The sequence below is a fragment of the Camelus dromedarius genome, chromosome 15 (genome assembly GCF_036321535.1).
Source record: "Camelus dromedarius isolate mCamDro1 chromosome 15, mCamDro1.pat, whole genome shotgun sequence".
NCBI classification, from domain to species: Eukaryota; Metazoa; Chordata; class Mammalia; order Artiodactyla; family Camelidae; genus Camelus; species Camelus dromedarius.
Genome location: NC_087450.1, coordinates 14,104,327 through 14,119,739, shown reverse-complemented (window position 1 = coordinate 14,119,739; position 15,413 = coordinate 14,104,327). Strand labels below are relative to the sequence as shown.

Below are 15,413 nucleotides of genomic sequence, written 5' to 3'. Positions count from 1 at the left end.
GGAGAGGTGAGCAGCTTGGGGCAATATTGGCTTCTGCGCCCTTTCTGCCACCCACTAGCTGTAGAAGGTGTTAGTCTGCGAAATTCTCATTTCCTTCGGTCTAATAAGTACTTGAGTGACAAGTCCTTTTATGTTTGAAACACTGTATTTCGTCTCAAAGGCACAAAGATGAGTGGAGTCAGACAAAGCTCCCCTAAGGACTTGATAGTTCAGTGAATGAAACAAGCACATAATGATGTAATATCTGTAATATACAGTAGGTGCTGAGATACAATATAAACCGAGAGCCCAAACGTGGAGTTCAGTGGGAGTGTTTACTTGTCTGTGTTCCCCACTCAACTGCAAGGTCTGTGACTAGAGACCGTGTCCATCATTTATGCCCAGCACTTGTAGAGGGCGTCGCACATAGTAGGTGTTCAATAAACGTGTACGGTATGAGTGAATCGGGGCATGAGTGTGCTAAGACTTGAAAGATGAAAAACAGCTACCTAAGCAATTAAAGAAAGAAACGGTGTTTCAGGAAGAAGAAGAACCAAAGAGAACGGTGAGATGTATTCAGGGGGCTGCCTGTGGTTGAGTTTTGTCAAAGCACAAAGTCTAAGGAGGGAGGTGATGAGAGAGGAGGTCGGGAAAAAAAGAGAGGCGTAGTTGTGAAGGGCCTTGAACTAAAAAGTCTTGTACGGAGGGACCTGTAAATGGATGCTGGGGACTTGATGGACCCCTTGAAATTGTAATCAAAATTAATGAGTATAAATGTGAACGCGTACTTTTCTGAGTAAAGAGGTGTAACACTTTCATCAGATTTTCCGATGTTAGGAAGTCTTGCAGCCAATGAAGAGCTGCTCGAGAGTTCACGAGAGTTCACGGGTGGGCAGAGCTGTCCGAGTAACATTTGAGGTTGATGACTGTCGATGCGGTTGTAGAAGATGGAACTGGGGGGTGGCCCGAATGGTGGTGGAGAGACTAACGAAGAGGCAGCTTGCAACTGGCCAGGGAAGAACTCATAAGACTCTGAACCTAATTAATTGTCCTGGAGAAGGTGTAGACAGACAAGGGCGGATTCAAGATGCACTCAAGTGGTCAAAGGAGCAGATGTACTGATAAGAGGGTGTGACATCAGGAGGGGAGAGAGGGAGAAATAGAAAAGTGAGATTGACTTCCAGAGTTCCAGCCTGGATTGAGAGGTGGTACCACTGAATGAGGGGAGGGGAACCAGCAGGTTCCAGGTGGAAAACACAGAGCTCAGTTTGACTTGTTGACTTTGAAGTGTCAGTAGGGCCCACCAGACAGTGGAGTGACCCCGACTATGACCCTGAAGCATGAGGAGAGATCTAGGTTAGAGATAAAGATTTAAGTCATCAGCATCTAGATGAGAGTGTAAACTACGAAAGGCAATGAGACGGTCCATGGGGAGTTTTAGAAAAACATCAAGGGACCAAGAGTGTGTCTGTGGGTTGCACAACATTGTAAGCGTACCGAATGCCACTGAATTGGACACTTACAAATGGTTGCAATGGTAAATTTTATGTGTTATACATATATATATATCTTTACCCTAATTTTTTAAGGTAAAAAAAAAAGTAGACTCTCACTTTAGACACAATCAAAAGTATATACATTTCTAAAAAAATGCAAAAACAAAAACAATGGATCCATGGGGCATGCTGACGTTTAAGGAAATGCATGCACAAGAACCCAAGAGGAGATGGGCAAGGAATAATCAGAGATGGGAGGACGGAGGCTGAGGAGAGCCCCACTGCAGATGCCAGGTAATAGTATTCCAATAAAATGCAGGGCAGGATAGGCAGGGAAGTTAGATAATGGCTAAAGTTACGTCCAGAAATAACAGTTCGAATATATAAGATCTGTGAGAGAAAGAGAGAGATTTTGGTCTCTGGGCTTGCCCATCCAGAACTTCTCAGCAGCAATAAAATGACTTAAATTTCATCTTGCAAAATAAAACTTGCCCGGACTCTGCCAGTTTTGTCTGGGCAGGAAACAGAGCTCAGACCAGCTGCTGAGGATGCTTCTGAAATTCCACTTCAGAGCACTGGAATGTGACACCTCCCAAGCGCCAGCCTCTCGTCCTGGGAGGGAGCAGAGGAACCTGGAGGGCAGGGGGCGCAGCGGGGGGGCGCAGAGCCCTCCAGCCTCCCTCTCAGGGGCTGACACTCCTCTGACTGCTCACAGGGCCTCCCGCACCTGAGCAGGACAGGTCAGCATGTCTCTGGCCCCTTTATCCCCACTCATCTCCCTCTCACCCGGATGGCCGCGTTGGTATTTAGAAGAAGCAAGTTACCGTGAGATCACAGACCAAAGCTGCCCCTCGTGGAAGGGCCCCTTTCCCTTGAGCTCTTTCTGACATGCTTCAAAGACAACCAGAGAGAGAAGGATGGGGCCTCAGATGGAGGGAGAGGAGGCGGAGGGACCCCTGGGTAGCCTCACACCCTAGCAAGTCGGCCTTGCCGTATCCCGGAGTGCCCTGTGGCATCACTATTTACCAGCCGATTCCAGGGAAATGGCTTTGCCAGCTTTTAAGAAGATCTAATCATCAGCAGCTATTTTCCTGTCCTATTTTTGACAGAGTTTGGCTCATAGCCCTTCGATGTGGCAGAATAAACCTGCTAATTCATTCTTGCATGTTAAACGTTGAAAAGACAGCCTCGTCTAGCCACGTGAAAGGATCTCAGTATCTTCAACTTCAGAAGTAATACTCAGAGTCTGTGACACCTACCAGGTCACAGAACTGCCGCAAACCCACCACCCGTCAGTGAGGGCTCTCATTACTCCTGGGTTAATAATTCGTGGACACTTGTCAAAACATGTTTGTTCCAATTGCCAGGGCCCCTCTGGGGCTAAGTTAAAATAAGAGACATTGGAGGGGTCACTGTCCTGGAGGCAATTAAGCATGTAAACAAACAGAAATGAGGACCGCCCCCCACTTCAGAACAATATATGAAAACCTCAGGGTTGCCTTTGTTGCTGTGGACTGGAGACCGAGGCTGAGTGTGGCAGTAAATGGGCTGGAAACTGAAGCCCAGATTTAAGTAGATTTGCCAGCCTCGTCCTGGGCATGGAGCCTGTCCAGGGAGGACGCACGGCCGGGGGTAGAATTACTGCGAAGCTGATGGACTTTAAGTTTCAGGGACCCGCATTCGAATGGGTCCTTTCTAGCGTTTCTAAGGCTCTGGGAGGGGCGCTTATAATTTTGCATTTGTATTTTTTTAGTTGAAGTCTAGTTGATTTACAGAGTGTTGCTAGTTTCTGGCACACAGCATAATGATGCCATTAAACATATTTTTTTTTCATATTCTTTTTTCATCATAGATTATTACAAGGTATTGACTCTGGTTCCCTGTGCTGTACAGTGGGACCTCGTTGTGTATCTATTTTAAATACAGTAGTTTGTATCTGCTAATCCCAAACTCCTAATTTATCCCTCCCCACCCCCTTTCTCCTTTGGGAAGCGTAAGTCTGTTTTCTGTGTCTGTGAGTCTGCTTCTTTTTTGTACATCAGTTCATTTTTTTTTTCTTAAAGAAGCCTCCCCAGATTGTACAAGCATCAGACCCCCCCCCAACGAAGCCAGCCTGCATGGAGCAGTAGAGGATAGGCTGTGCTCCCGGAGGGCAGCAGGCTCTCGGAGAGGAAGGGGAGGGCAGAGGCCCGCGTTTGCTGTGCCCTGGTCCTGTTTACTGCATGGGTAAAGGGGGAATAAGGCCCAGAGCTGTACGCAGGGTGCCCTCAACATGGAAAGATGCGCAGGAGTGGGGAAGAACGCGCCCTCTTTAGCTGAGACAGTTTTCCAGGCAAACTCAAGACACTTCATCGGCTACATAATAACCCCATGTCTGGGGGTCAGGCAGAATCCCAGTCCAAACCCAGCTTGGATATGGGGGATTCCACTGAATTGGTGTTTTTTGTTTTGGTTGTTTGTTTTGTTTTCTTTAATGGCAATACTGGGGCTTGAACCCAAGACCTCGTGTATGCTAAGCGTGCGCTCTACCTCTGAGCAATCCCTACCACCCCCCACACACCAAGTTGCTGTAAGTTAAGCTTCCCTCAGTCTCCCACTAATTCCTTTCAACGTTCCCCTCCTCCTTTGACCCTGACAACCCTCAAAACAAGAGAGAAAGGAGCAATGATCCCTGATGCTCTGTTTTCCCAGAGGGAGGCCTGCCTCCCTCCAGTCACACAAGATCCCTCACCCCACTGCCGGGCGTCCGAAATCCAAAATTACCTAGAAACCTACCATGGAAGAGATGCTTTCATTATGCAAGTTTCCAAGTCTATACCCTTCAAAACAATGTCTCCTTGTCTTAAAAGAGTTGCCCTCATTGGATGAGCTGGGAACAAAGGAATTTTTAAAAACCCGTGATGCAGGGATTTGCCTTTCAAGCCAGGCAGCCTTCAGGGACGTTTATCCTAACAAGGAATTCCCGGAGAAAGGAGCAGGCCGAGCCTACTGCCCTCGTAATTAATGCTCCCTGTCTGCGTGCTCCCCGGGCTGGGGGTGGGGGGTCTGTGAGCAGATTACACCTCAGCGTTCACAGGAGAAAAGGCATAAAACTACTCATTGAAGAAAATGGTTGGTCCCCACCCCCCAGCTGGAAGATGCACCCACCTTGGGCTGATTCCTTTCAGATACACCCCAGAGCTCCCCACCTCCTGCCAAAAATATTTTAAATGAAAGGGCCATGTTGATTTTTTAAACTTTGTTTTTACTTTTTAAATAAAATGAGAATTTAACTTGCCTTGGTATTTGGGCTGTCAGGAAAATAACTATCTTTGGACTCAATCTTTGACTGTGGATCTGCTTTTTTTTTTGCTTTGTTTTTCCCCCCACGTCTCTGAAGTCTCTTTCGAAGTTCTGGAGAATTACCTGCAGGGGCTGCCCAGCAAGGGCAGGTGTCAGAGGCAGAGTTTGCTGGGCCAGTCTGCATTTGCTCTCACTATGTGTCATAAAATCAGGTCCCAGCAGGTCCCCACTTCAGGCTCCCCCTCCCCTGTGAGGACCGTCAGAGGCCTGGAAGCCGGCTCCAGCTGAACTTGTGAGTTCTCAGAAGCCACCTTGCCCCCTGCCAGCTGGCCACCCAAGACAGGGGCTGGCCAGGCACATTTAGTCACTGACTTCAGTGGCCCCATTCGGCCCCATGGTGGTGGCCATGTGGGCCCAGGAGCCCTTCCTGTCCTGGCCACCCTTTGCCCTAGCCAAGGGGGGAGCAGAGGCCAAGCCCACACACTTGTCTTGGCTCAGGCTGAGAGCAGTGGTCAGCCCATGGCCTTTCTGGGCTCCATTCCAGGAAGAAGCTTCTGGAAATAGGCAGCGGGCAGCACAGGGTGGGCCGGCAGCCTGTGAGATGGTGCACAGGAGGACGGGTGGGGGCCAAGGCAGTTTGCACCAGAGCAGGAGGATGGAGCCGGGTTCTGGGCCGCCAGGCTACACAGTGTGGGCTCTGGAACATTCCGCATGCCTCCCAGCCAGTGGCAGAGGCTTGGCACTCAAGGGGGCTCTGCATCTTGCGGCTTGATGAAGATGCAAGAGGATTCGTTTAGAGTAACTGAACTCATTTCGTGAATGACGCGAATACTGTTTGCTAAACCGTGTGGGTGTGATGCACTTCTCTGCTCCACACTGATACAGCTTCAGCAGGTGCCACAGCGCCGTCCTCACATGAGGTGTCCGTCCCGCTGTCCCCTCCTCTCTGACGTGCTAGCTCCAGGCACTGGGTTCTTAGCTGAGAGCAGTGTCCTGCTGGTTAAACCTGTGACCTCTGGAACCAAACGGGCCAGGTTTCAATTCTGGTTTCTCCCTGTGACCTTGGGCAAGTTTCTTCCCCTGTCCTTGCCTCCCTCGGTAGTTTTCTCTGTAAGATGGGGGTGGAAATAGTGTTAAATTCATACAGATGTTAACGAGAATTAAGTGAACTAACAGAGGGAAAGCACGTTAACATAGTAAGCACTCAGTCAGCATCAGCTAGTAATAACAAATATTATTATCATCATTACCATTATCATCATCGCACCAGAAACTAAGCTCTTTAAGAATCGAAACTATTTTGTTTACTGTCTGGCACATGAAAGGTGCTGCATGAGACTCACAGGTACAGAGAACAAACTAGTGGTTACAGAGGACGGATGGGGGGATATAAGGATGGCGGAGTGTGGGGTACCAAATGTGGGGTGCAAGACAGGCTCAAGGATGTCTTATACAACACGGGGAATATAGCCAATATTTTGTAATAACTGTAAATGGAAAGTAACCTTTAAAAAACTATAAAAATTATTTTAAATTTTAAATAAAATAAAAGTAAAGCCATCCAAAAAATAAAGTAATGAATTAAAAGGTGCTGTGTATACAGCTGTTGAATAATGCACAGCCCCCCGTGTGTGGGTAATGGTTGAAACATCTCCCTCAGCCGACCGTGAGCACCTGGGTTCTGCCTGATCCGTCCTCATCCCTGAGGTCGGCTCGGCGGGCACAGGACAGACCCTCGGTAAGCTTCTGCTGAATGAATCCATGAAGGAACCTCCAAGGTGGCAGCACGTGTTACCTCCTAGTAAAACATTAGTTTCAGGTCTAAGTTCATCAGAAGTCATGCTCTTTGACAATGACTCCTCTGCCCTGGGTCATGGTATGTAATAGTTGCTGGAAGATCTTGAAAACCAGCCCGTGGATTTGGGGGCTTTATTGGGGGCTGTCTCCAGAATAGGAGTTAGTTCCTCTAAGACCTCCTGCCCTGCCGCGTTTCCACCCCTGCAACGCCCTCCCCACCCCCCTGCACCTGCCTGAGTCCCACGCTGCCCTCCACCGTGACGGGGAGGACTGGGAGGGCAGACCACGCCTGGCCACAGAAAGGCCAGACGTAGCTTTGTCTGAATCCAGGAAATCTTCTCCCAGGGCCTCCGCTCTCCCCTTGTGGGTCAGGTCCTTCTTCCTCTGCTTCACAGGAAACCTTTTCTTTTTTCCAGAAGGAAATTTAAAAATTTCCCCACAATTTATCAGCTATTCTGCTTCAGTTCCTCTCTCTCTAAAGTGAAAGGGGAGATGGTGTGTAACGTGGAGAAAGGTAGTCTGTAGTCTTTACTAAATTATCACTTAATACTGAGAGACCACTGTTTTATAAGCCTTGCAAACCACCTATTATTCCAAGTGCAAACAGATTTATGATCTGAAACAGCCACCGTGACTTCTGTCGTGCGGAAACAGAAGGAGGGTGAGTTGCAGCTTGGCATCTGACGTGGTAGCTTCCATCCCAGTGGCCCAGCCATGTCTGCTTACGACTTACAGATCATTTTCTCCTCATATCCATGCAATGAGGCGCCTGAGGTTTAGTATCTCCATTTTATGGGCATGAAACGTAGAGACTGAAAGATCAAGAGGGTTGTCCCTCACTAACAGGAGGTTTGGAAAACACACGTGCTTTCTTTGTGTTTTCACTGAGAGCATCGCTCTCTGACATAGCTCATGCGTAAGTGTCATGGGTCTGAAAGCATCCTCTCTGCCATGGCCACGTCCATCCTCTGGCCCCTGTGCCCTCTCCCCACCCACTGCCCAGCCCTGCACCTGCACTTGTGAGGCTACAGCTCCCTGGGGGGGCAATCCAGCATTCCCAAGCCTTTGCTGGGTGGGGGCTGGGTGTTTAGCTCCCTGGCTTTTGGGTCAAAGACATTCCAGGGAGTAAGAGTTGCCTTTCAACAGCTTCCAGTAGCTCCCGCTGAGCACTCAGAGTGGGAGTGAGTCACATCCCAGCCCTGCCATTAGCCTGCTCTGTAAGCCTGGACAGGCCATCCAAACTCCCCGCTCTGTAAAGGGAGGGGAGGGAGCAGCTTTGAGCATCTGATCATGCTGTGAACAGTCTCCCCTGAAGATGGTGAGTGTCATTTCAACAGGTTCACACCTTCCATCCACTTGAGCCCATGTGTGTATCCCAAAGGTCCACTGATCCCCTGGGCAAGAACCCCAGGACCATGTGAGCTCTGACACCACAGGGAGGAGCCCCAAGTGCAGATTTATTTTTTATTGAAGTATAGTCAATTTACAGTGTTGCAGAGCACAGTGATTCATTTTTACGTATATATATTCCTTTTCATGTTTTTTCATTACAAGCCATCGAATAGAGTTCCCTGTGCTATACAGGAGGACCATGTTGTTTATCTGCTTTACATATAGTAGTTAGTATCTGCAGGGGTTTTTTTTAACATTTTTTATTGATTTATAATCATTTTACAATGTTGTGTCAAATTCCAGTGTAGAGCACAATTTTTCAGTTATATGTGAACATATATATATTCATTGTCACATTTTTTTCTCTGTGAGCTACCATGAGATCTTGTGTATATTTCCTTGTGCTATACAGTATAATCTTGTTTATCTGTTCTACAATTTTGAAATCCCAGTCTATCCCTTCCCTTCCTGCGCCCCCTTGGCGACCACAAGTTTGTATTCTATGTCTGTGTGCAGATTTTTAAAATACAACTTCAGTAGTTTATTTTCTCATTATGCAATGTCAGGCAAAGAAAAAGAAAAGACAAGGAGAAATTTAAAATGACCATCAACCCACTACCAACAAAACCACCACTAATATTTTAGTAAATATCCCTCAGTCTTTCACTCTTGACATACATACGTAAGTCCACTCATATCAGGGATGTTTTCTCAGATCATTTAAATAGTATTTGAAAACATGTCTCCAGAATAATTGACTGCGTGGTAGCTCTATATTATTAGACATTCTCTAATTGCTAAACATTTAGGTTGTTTTCCATTATTAATTATTATTGTCATCATCATCACCATCCGTTCAAACATACCTGATTTTGGGGGGGGTGGATAAAAGTGGAATTGCCAGCTTTATTCAGAAGGGGTACCTATTTCAATTAATGTCTGTGACAACTTGCCCCTTGCCCCATCTCCAAAGGTTGAACCCATCTGCACCCTCAGTAGCTGGGAAGGAGGGGTGCTGATGGAGCCTTAAATCTGCTCCCTTGGACCAGCAGCCCCAGAATACCGACACCGAGTGGGATCTCTGATGCTAACAGTTAACAAGCATCTCAGGCTGCGGCAACATTGTCTGTTTTCAGGACTGGCCAAGGCACGTTTGGAAGTGGGCATCCCTGGTCCTGGGCACTCGCCTCCCTTGACCTGACAGTGGGGCTGACTCAGCCACCGCACCCTCCCCTCCCGGGTTCAGCAGCAGCTGCTCCGCCCTCCCCTGCCTGGAATCCCTCTGCCTTTTCACATCCTATCTGGACTTTAGACTTTGCCTCTCGAATCTGTGACCTACGCCTGTGTGAACAGGTTTCGGAGGAGCAGGCTGAAGTTTGAGAATTGTCCTGAGTCCACCCAGGTGGTGTCAGGAACAGCAGATCCAAGGAGCAGGAGGCTGTTCCCAGGCAGAGGGTGATGGCCCGGAGGCAGATGGGCAGTGGTAGGCCATCCCAATGCCCAGAAGCATGGGCAGCCGCCTGCTCTGTCCTTCAGAGTGTCATTCAAAGAGAGGAGCAGGGCCTCACTGAAAAGACGAATCCATTTCTCATGAAAATTGGCAGCATACAGCCTGTTGCCCAGAAGGCTGGGCAGAGTTTCAGCCATTGCTTGGCCAACCGTGCTCTCCTCCAGGCCTTCAGTCTGCATGTTGGAGATGGGAGTGGCGGGATGGGGAGACCACGGGTGTTGCCTTGCCCCACCCAAGCTCGCCTGCCGGTTGCACACGTGGCCGGCCCCACTGCTGACCACCCTCTCTCTTGGCCCCGCAGTCCGATGGCTCCATCCTGGCAATCGCCCTGCTGATCCTGTTCCTGCTCCTGGCCCTGGCTCTCCTCTGGTGGTTCTGGCCCCTCTGCTGCACCGTGGTAAGTGCCCCAAGCTCCTCCTCCTCACCTCTGGCCTCTGGCTGCTCAAAGCCAAGAGCGTCACAAGGTTAACAGGACCGTGTAGGGAGAGGGCGACAAGGAACTGGGTAAATAATTAAGAATAAATCTAGCATTTTTTTTTTACGATTTATGCAAAATTGGCCCAAACTAACATGATCAAGAAAACCATGAGTCATTAAGAGTCAGTATGGGTGAGGGAGAGACATTGCCAGTGGCACACCCTTTGGGCAGAGCCACGGAGAGACAGCTCTGGGCTCAGTGCTTAGGAGCAATCAGCAGAGTTCTGTAAATGATGAGTATGACTTGACATGTAATAAATACGCATGTATGTGTGTTTGGCACATGCTCATGCACGCACACACGCGCGCGCACACACACACACACACACTTGTTGAGTTGCACCAGCCGATACTCTTCGCAAGCCACCTTGGTCTTAGCCACTAGTTAGCCTGTCAGAGAAGGTGCCTTGAGCCTCTTTTTAACAATAAAGAGTGGCACCTACCTTTATGCTATTACTTTTTAGTTAACATCCAAAGGATGCACCTATGAGTGCCCAGCACAAGATCAGTAAGAACCTCCTCCCCATCACTGTCACCTGGAGCCAGCACATAGCTCTGGCCAGTGTTTTCCCAAATAGAGCAGGGCCTGGAATAACCCGCCATCACCTGTCTCATCCAAAGGATATGTGGCCGTCTCTCAGTTTCTATTCCCTAGCCCCTGGGCCAGGTAAAGCCCAAAGTAATATCCAAACGAAGAAAAAGCATTAGCTCTCACACGTCTCATTCTAGCACATGTCCTGCCTTCACGCACAATCAGAGCATGCACTGTAAAGCCAGGCGCATTTGAGCTGAGCGCTGCTCCCTGGCCACGGCATCTTCCACTCCCTGCATCTCAGTTCTTCCACGGCAGGCCCAGCAGGGCAGAATAGATTGTGACCCTCTTCAGGCCAGAGCTTGTCTTCACTCTATCTCTGGGACTCCAGCATTTAGGACACAGTGCAATTGGACTCACATCTGTGCCTGAAACTGAGCTGAACGGAAACCAGAGACCCCTAGGGCACTAGACTTGGGGGAAGTGGCTTCAAATGACATTTCAAAGAGATTGTAAATGAATGAAATGAGAAACTCAGCCAGGATGTAGATTCATGGGGCAAGGGTTTCCAGAAAGAAAGAGGTTTTTGCACCAACAGAAGCCTCTGATATCACGAGAAAGAGATGACCTGTAGTACGTAAGGATTTGTGTGCAGGAGGGAGCCTGGGCAGGTGCAAGTCTCGGGTTAATTACTGCAATCCAGGCTGGAATAATTTCACCAAAATATTAAGCAGTGTCTTAACCATGGCAGCCCCAAGAGTTAAATGTTAAATAGGCCTGCACAACCATTTTATTTTGAAGGTAAAAAACAAAAACAAAAAAACTAGAAAACTGTGAGTCAGCCAGAGTGCTTTCTATGGTGATTTTAACAGCAAGCATATTTTCAAGTCTGGAGTTCTAGGGGGAGGAAATCTTGCAGTGAGCTCTTAAAGAAGGGGGTGGCTGGGAGTGGTGATGGTGGCAGCCTGAAATGAACACCAAGGCTTCTACCCTTTGTTCACTTAGTCCCTTTGATTATTAAAAAATAGTTACCTCTGAGTGGGGACAGCTAGGAACACTAGAACAGCCAAGAAGTACTCTACCACTCCCTACCTGTGTGATCTTGGGCAAGTCACTTAACCTCTCTGTGCCCCCAACAATAAGAGCTCTGACCTCATGAGTAGATGGCGAAAATTAAAGGAAAATATATATTTATATTTGGAACTTAGAACAGTTTTCCTTGTATTATTAATATTTTTCAATATTTACTATCATGGGAATATATAAATAACTATTGTGTGGCATTCAATTTATATTGGTGGGAAATGTCTTTTTTTCCAGTTTTACAGAGATATGATTTATATATAACATTTTATAAATTTAAGGTATACAACTTAAATATTTGATGCACGTATATATTGCAAAAAGTTTATCACAATAAATTTAGTTAACATCCATCACCCCACATAGTTACAAAATTTTTTCCTTATGATGAGAACTTTTAAGATTTACTTTCTTTGCAACTTTCAAATGTACAATAGAGTATTCTTAACTATAGTTATCCTGCTGTACATTACACCCCCAGACTCATTTATGACTGGAAGTTTGTACATTTTGACCACCTTCACCCAATTCCCCTACCCCCCAACCCTGTACCCCATCCCCCATTCTTTCTGGCAACCACAAATCTGATCTCTGTTTCTATGAATTTGGTTCTTTTAGATTCCACATGTAAGTGAGGTCATACAGTATTTGTCTTTTTCTGCCTAACTTATTTCACTTAGCATATGCCCTCAAGGTCTATATCCATGTTGTTGCAAAGGGCAGAACTTCCTTCTTTTTTATGGCTGAATAGTACTCCATCGTACATGTATCCATCTTCTTTATCCATTCATCTGTCTCTGGACCCTTAGGTTGTTTCCATGTCTTGGCTCTTGTAAATAATGTTGCAATGAACATGAAGGTACTGATGTCTCTTCAGGATAGTGATTTTGTTTCCTTTGAATATATACCCAGGAGTGGAAGTGCTAGATGATATGGTAGTTCTAGTTTTAATTTTTTGAGGAACCTCCTTACTGTTTTCCACAGTGGCTGCACCAGTTTACAGTCCCATCAATGGTGCACAAGGATTCTCATCAACACTTGTTAGTCCTTGTCTTTTTGATGATAGCCATTCTAACAGGCATGAAGTGATACCTCATTGTGGTTTTAATTTCCAGGAAAATGTGTCTTAGTATCTTTCATTATTGAAAGCAAGATCACACAAGCCAGATTGTTTTGCAACATTCAAAATATTTTTCAATGATTTTATCTGGTTAAGTCTATGTTGCTTTGGAAAGCAGACAGTATGTCTTAATGGGGTCTGATTTTGTAAGTCCCAGGGGATTTCTTTATAAGAGAAGATCTTGGAGATTGATTGTCTTGTTTCTGAAGTCTGTAAAAACTGCCCTCACACCTATTTCTGGAAAGCCAGCTGGGGCTCTGATTCTTGGTGTGCCTCCCAGATTACTTGCTGATCACTGGCTCCCTTCATGAGTGATGATGTTTGGAAGGAGACAGGATAAATTTACGTGTTTTCTGAAGGGAGTACGCAGGAAAGAGGGCACATGCCACACCCCCACACCCCCCGCCACCCCAGGATCCTGTTCAGAGAAGGCAGGAGGTTTCTCTCCCCCGTGTGACAGCATTCCTCACCACTGTCCGGGACAAGCAGAGGGCATCCTTGTAAAAGACGATCCTGAACGCTTCGCTAGGTTTTTTTCCTTAGAAAACGTTATCCAGTTACTGTCCCACTCACTTCCCTGTCCCAGATCCTCTTGACTGTTCAGTGTCTCTAGGATAGACTTTAAATTCCTGGACATGGCATGTGCAGACCTTTCTCAACCTGGTTACAACCCGCCCCTCCAGCCCCACCTCTCACCTCCTCCTCCCTGTGCGTGGACTCCCTCGACACCCCATGCCGGCTTCCTTCACAGCACTGATCATGCTGTTATAATGGACTGTTTGCTTGTCAATCTCCCCCTGTTGGAAGCCAGGGCTCTAGGTCTCCAGAGCATAACACAGTGCCTGGCTCAAAACCGTTAGTAAATCTCAAAGTTCGTTCAGTAGCTAAATGGAAGGAGGGCCATCTCCAGGCACGCTCTGTTCTTTGGGGCTCCTTGAACATACCATGTATGTTCTCTTTGCTTAAATTGTTTCCACTTACAGAAATAGTTTCATCTTCTTCATCTACTCTGTCAACTATTCCTCTTTCCTCAAAGCCCGGCTCACTGATCACTCCATCTCAGTGGTTTTCTACAGACCTTTTCCCCACCTGCAGAGAATTAGCTCCAACCTCCCTTAGTTTTCATAGCACTTTTTTTCATGCATCTATGGGGGAATTTTTCACCAGGATTTATTCACATATATGTTTCTCTCACTATTGAACTCCTCCAGAGCAGGGAGAAACTGGTCACAGAATATAACCTCCAAAAGGAATACAGTGCCTAGTATGTAATTTGTATGTTTTCCAAACTAAACTAAAGAGCTGAACCGTCTTGCAGGAAGGGGAATGGATACAAAAGGAACCCAAAACTGATGGAACTGTGTGGCCTGTTAGTTACACGGGTGTTTGGGTTATTATTATTATGTTTCATAAATTGCATGTATGTTACATGCAAATGTTTTATATGTATCAAATATTACATAACAAAAGACATTTATATCAGTTTCTTAACAGAAATCCTAGAAATGTGCCCATTTTACTGGGAGGTTAATGGTAAATCAGGAACCCCAAGTCAAAAGATCACGCTATGCTAAAATAAACCTATCACATTTGGAACATTAAAAAAAAAATCTTGTCATATTTTGCCAGATGACAAATTTCTGGAGGTTGATTGCATAGCAATATCCTTAACACTACTGAACTGTACACTTAAAAATGGTTAAGGTTAGGTTGTGTGTTTTTCACCACAACTAGAAAGAAAAAATGAGATCCCGCTATAGAGGTGCAATTCTTCTGCAAGCCAGCAGACGAAACCATGCTATTTGGGCGAAATCAAATTATTATATTTCTGTTCACATTAATGGCAAATTTTTTATTCAGTTTGTTGGGAGAGGATCATGTGCATGCACTGAGAATTTCTCCCAGGAGAAACAAAATTCTGTTCCCTTTTGTTTTAAATGGCCTTGTAGGTGTCTTATGAATAGTTTTTAAAGAATTATTTAAAGGATTGTGTTTAATCCACTTTATTGAATTTCTGTTGAATTTCCAGGGTAGTTCGACAAATAAGCCCCTTGTACATCTCCAGTTACAAACTGCAATGGACAAAAATTAATCAGAAAATTGATATACCTGAAATTGAAATAAAAATAAAGTCTTATATGGTGCCCTCCATGCCTTTAAGCATAGCATGTAATTTGGGAGGCCAGACAACCAAACCTAACAGAACCAAAGGGATTTACAGTTAATTTAGTAGAAATCTGAAAAATACACGCAGCTCCTTAGCCAAGCTTCTCGGGCCTAGACCCATCGTGCTTTCTGGATCCCTTTCCAGCCTCCGCCCATTCCCATGTGGACACGCCTCACCCTGCAGCTTACAAGATTACTTCCCACTAGCCCGCAGAGCTATGCCCTCACCTGAGCTCTGCACCGCATGCCCCGGACCCCAGTCTCTTCTCATCTCCGCCTTGTCCTCATAGCTTCCCTCATCCCTGCTGGGCTGCCCTTGCCACTTGCCTCAGAACCTGCCCACCACCATCCCCCTGCCTCTGGGTGGGCCGGAAAGGGGCGAGCTGTCGTTAAAGAAAACTGGGCTCCTCCATCAGTTAAAGGCAGATCTTTTAACCTTCATTTCCCCCTGTGAAAAATTAGAGAACTGGCACCGTATTGTCTCTAAGGTTGCTTCCTTATGTTCTTACCATCTCTAAGCGAATCTACCCCTCCCCTTAACATTTCCTGGCCTGTGGTCCTCAAACCTGGCTGATGCAA

The 15,413-nt window shown here is 46.5% G+C and overlaps 1 protein-coding gene across 1 annotated transcript in view; it reads left to right on the top strand.

Moving 5' to 3' along the window:
• The window catches only part of ANTXR1 (ANTXR cell adhesion molecule 1), a 218,345-nt gene that overhangs the window by 122,647 nt on the left and 80,285 nt on the right, over nt 1-15,413 (top strand). Inside the window, exon 13 of the mRNA XM_010979894.3 lies at nt 9,758-9,853. Coding sequence (XP_010978196.3) covers nt 9,758-9,853 — 96 coding nt within the window. The remainder of the gene's footprint in view (nt 1-9,757; nt 9,854-15,413) is intronic.